At 41.4% G+C, this 2,135-nt stretch overlaps 1 protein-coding gene across 1 annotated transcript in view; it reads right to left on the reverse strand.

Moving 5' to 3' along the window:
* The window catches only part of HYDIN (HYDIN, axonemal central pair apparatus protein), a 402,001-nt gene that overhangs the window by 105,513 nt on the left and 294,353 nt on the right, over positions 1 to 2,135 (reverse strand). The window contains exon 41 of the mRNA XM_006860316.1: positions 327 to 466. Coding sequence (XP_006860378.1) covers positions 327 to 466 — 140 coding nt within the window. The remainder of the gene's footprint in view (positions 1 to 326; positions 467 to 2,135) is intronic.

A 2,135-nucleotide genomic window follows, 5' to 3' on the forward strand; every position in this document is an offset into this window, starting at 1 on the left:
AACAACTATCATCGGGGTAAACAGTAATTTTTAATGACACCACAGTATGATCGCTAACACATGACTTTATTTTCTTATGTACAAACTTCTGCTCACTGGTCCTCTAAAACGATGAATGATTTCCGGTGTTGCCTGGGCCAAAACCAGGACTGATAAGAGCTGTGAAAGGGGCAAGGATGTCAATGACACTTGCGGATAGAAAGGCCCATCTTTTCCCTTCAAGTCTCCTGGGCCCTGAGCTGTTTTGGAATGGGCCATTGCTGGGCTGGAACCCCAGCTTATTCATGGGGACCAGGAGTGAGTTTGTGCAGGTGGGGTGTACATACCTGTATTCGCTTGGCCAGGATCTGCACGAGAAGCTCCTCGGGGAGCACACAGCTCATCAGCCCGGTGTCGCCCCCAATGCTGGTGCTGATGCTCAGCCTTCGCTGGGCAGGCCCCAAGAGGAGCGGGCTGGAGGAAATCTGTTCACATGAGAGGGATCATGCATTAGAACCGAGCTTTGCATGTCAACACATCTTTCACTTTACAAGCCATATGACCCCCAGAAAACCACAGAATCTCTCTGAGCCTCCTGTAAAGGGTTGTAATTCCTATTCATGAATATTCCAAAGAAAAGTGACCCAGCAGAATGAGGTAATTATCAAGTATTATTAATGTCACACAAAAGTGAAATTTTGCTGATGATGGTTCAAAACCGGTTGTAGCAGTACGCTGACAAAGAGCTGCTAGAAATTCAAGCTGCACATTCGGAAAAGGATGTGGAATGAGGAATATCATTGCTGCCACCGGGTGAATCTTGACAGAAAGTAGAGAATATCAGAAAAATGTTTACCTGTGTTTCATGATCATAATAAATTAGGGGTAACATTGCAAAGAATGTGAATTCCAGAACACGTAATTATGCTCATGTGGACTAAGAGGAAGGTGTTCAAATAGGGAAAGCAGGATACTTTGTGGTTTAAAAATCAGAAAAGCTGTGTGTCACGGTTTTATTCTTTCACTATATTCAGTCTGTATGTTGAGCAAATAATCCAAAAAGCTGGACTACATGAAGAACGGAGCTTCAGGATTAGGGGAAAACACACTAAAAACTTGCAATATGTAGAAGACACAATCTTGCTTGCTTAAAGCAAAGAGGACTGAAGTTCTTAGCGATGAAGATCAACGACTACAGTTTCAACATAAAGAAAAGTAAAATCCTCACAACTGAATCAATAAGCAACATCATGATAAATGGAGAAAAGATTGATGTCAAGGAGTTCATTTTGCTTGGCTCCATAATCAATGCCTGTAGAAATAGTGGTCAAGCAAATAAATGGCATATTGCATTGGGAAAGTCAAAAGACTTCTTTGGAGTATCAAAAACAAAACGAAACACAGGTATATCACTTTAAAGACTAAGGTGTGCCTGACCTAAGCCAAGGTACTTTCAACTGTCTCACAGACATGCAAAATCTGGACAATGAAGAAAGAAGACCAAAGAAGAATTGATGTCTTTGAATTATGGTGTTGGCAAAATACATTTGAATTATCATGGACTGCCAGAAATATGAACAAATCTGTGTTGAAAGAAGTACAGCCAAAATGCTCCTTAGATGTATGAATGGCAAGACGTTGTCTCATTTATTTTAGGCATGGTATCAGGAAGGATCAGTCACTGGAGAAAGACATCACGTTTGGTAGTGCAAAGGGTGTGCAAAAAAGATCCTCAGTGAGCTCAAACAGCAATGATTACATGACATGAATGGTACAGGATGGTGTTTCATGATGGCAGCTAACAACAACCACATAATTTCTATCTTTCTTAAAGAATTGCCGTACGAGTCAAATGGGAACTTTGTGGAAAGTGTTTTATTTATATATGGAATGACACATACTTGTTTGTTCATTCACCAGGTTTTTACGAACACCTCCTGTGTGCCATGCATCCCTCCAGGTGATAGGGATCCAAGCACAGACAATGCTGCTTCCTGTGGTGCTCACATGCTAATGGGAGGACAGAGTAGAGCATACTGATGCACTAACCAGTACTGGAATTTCTGATAGAGATGAGTTCTAGGGAGAACAAAGGCTAGACAAGGGAATAATTTGTCAGAAACGAAATGGAATGCATAAAGATCAATATCCTAGGC

Source organism: Chrysochloris asiatica, unplaced genomic scaffold (genome assembly GCF_000296735.1).
Source record: "Chrysochloris asiatica unplaced genomic scaffold, ChrAsi1.0 scaffold00037, whole genome shotgun sequence".
NCBI classification, from domain to species: domain Eukaryota; kingdom Metazoa; phylum Chordata; class Mammalia; order Afrosoricida; family Chrysochloridae; genus Chrysochloris; species Chrysochloris asiatica.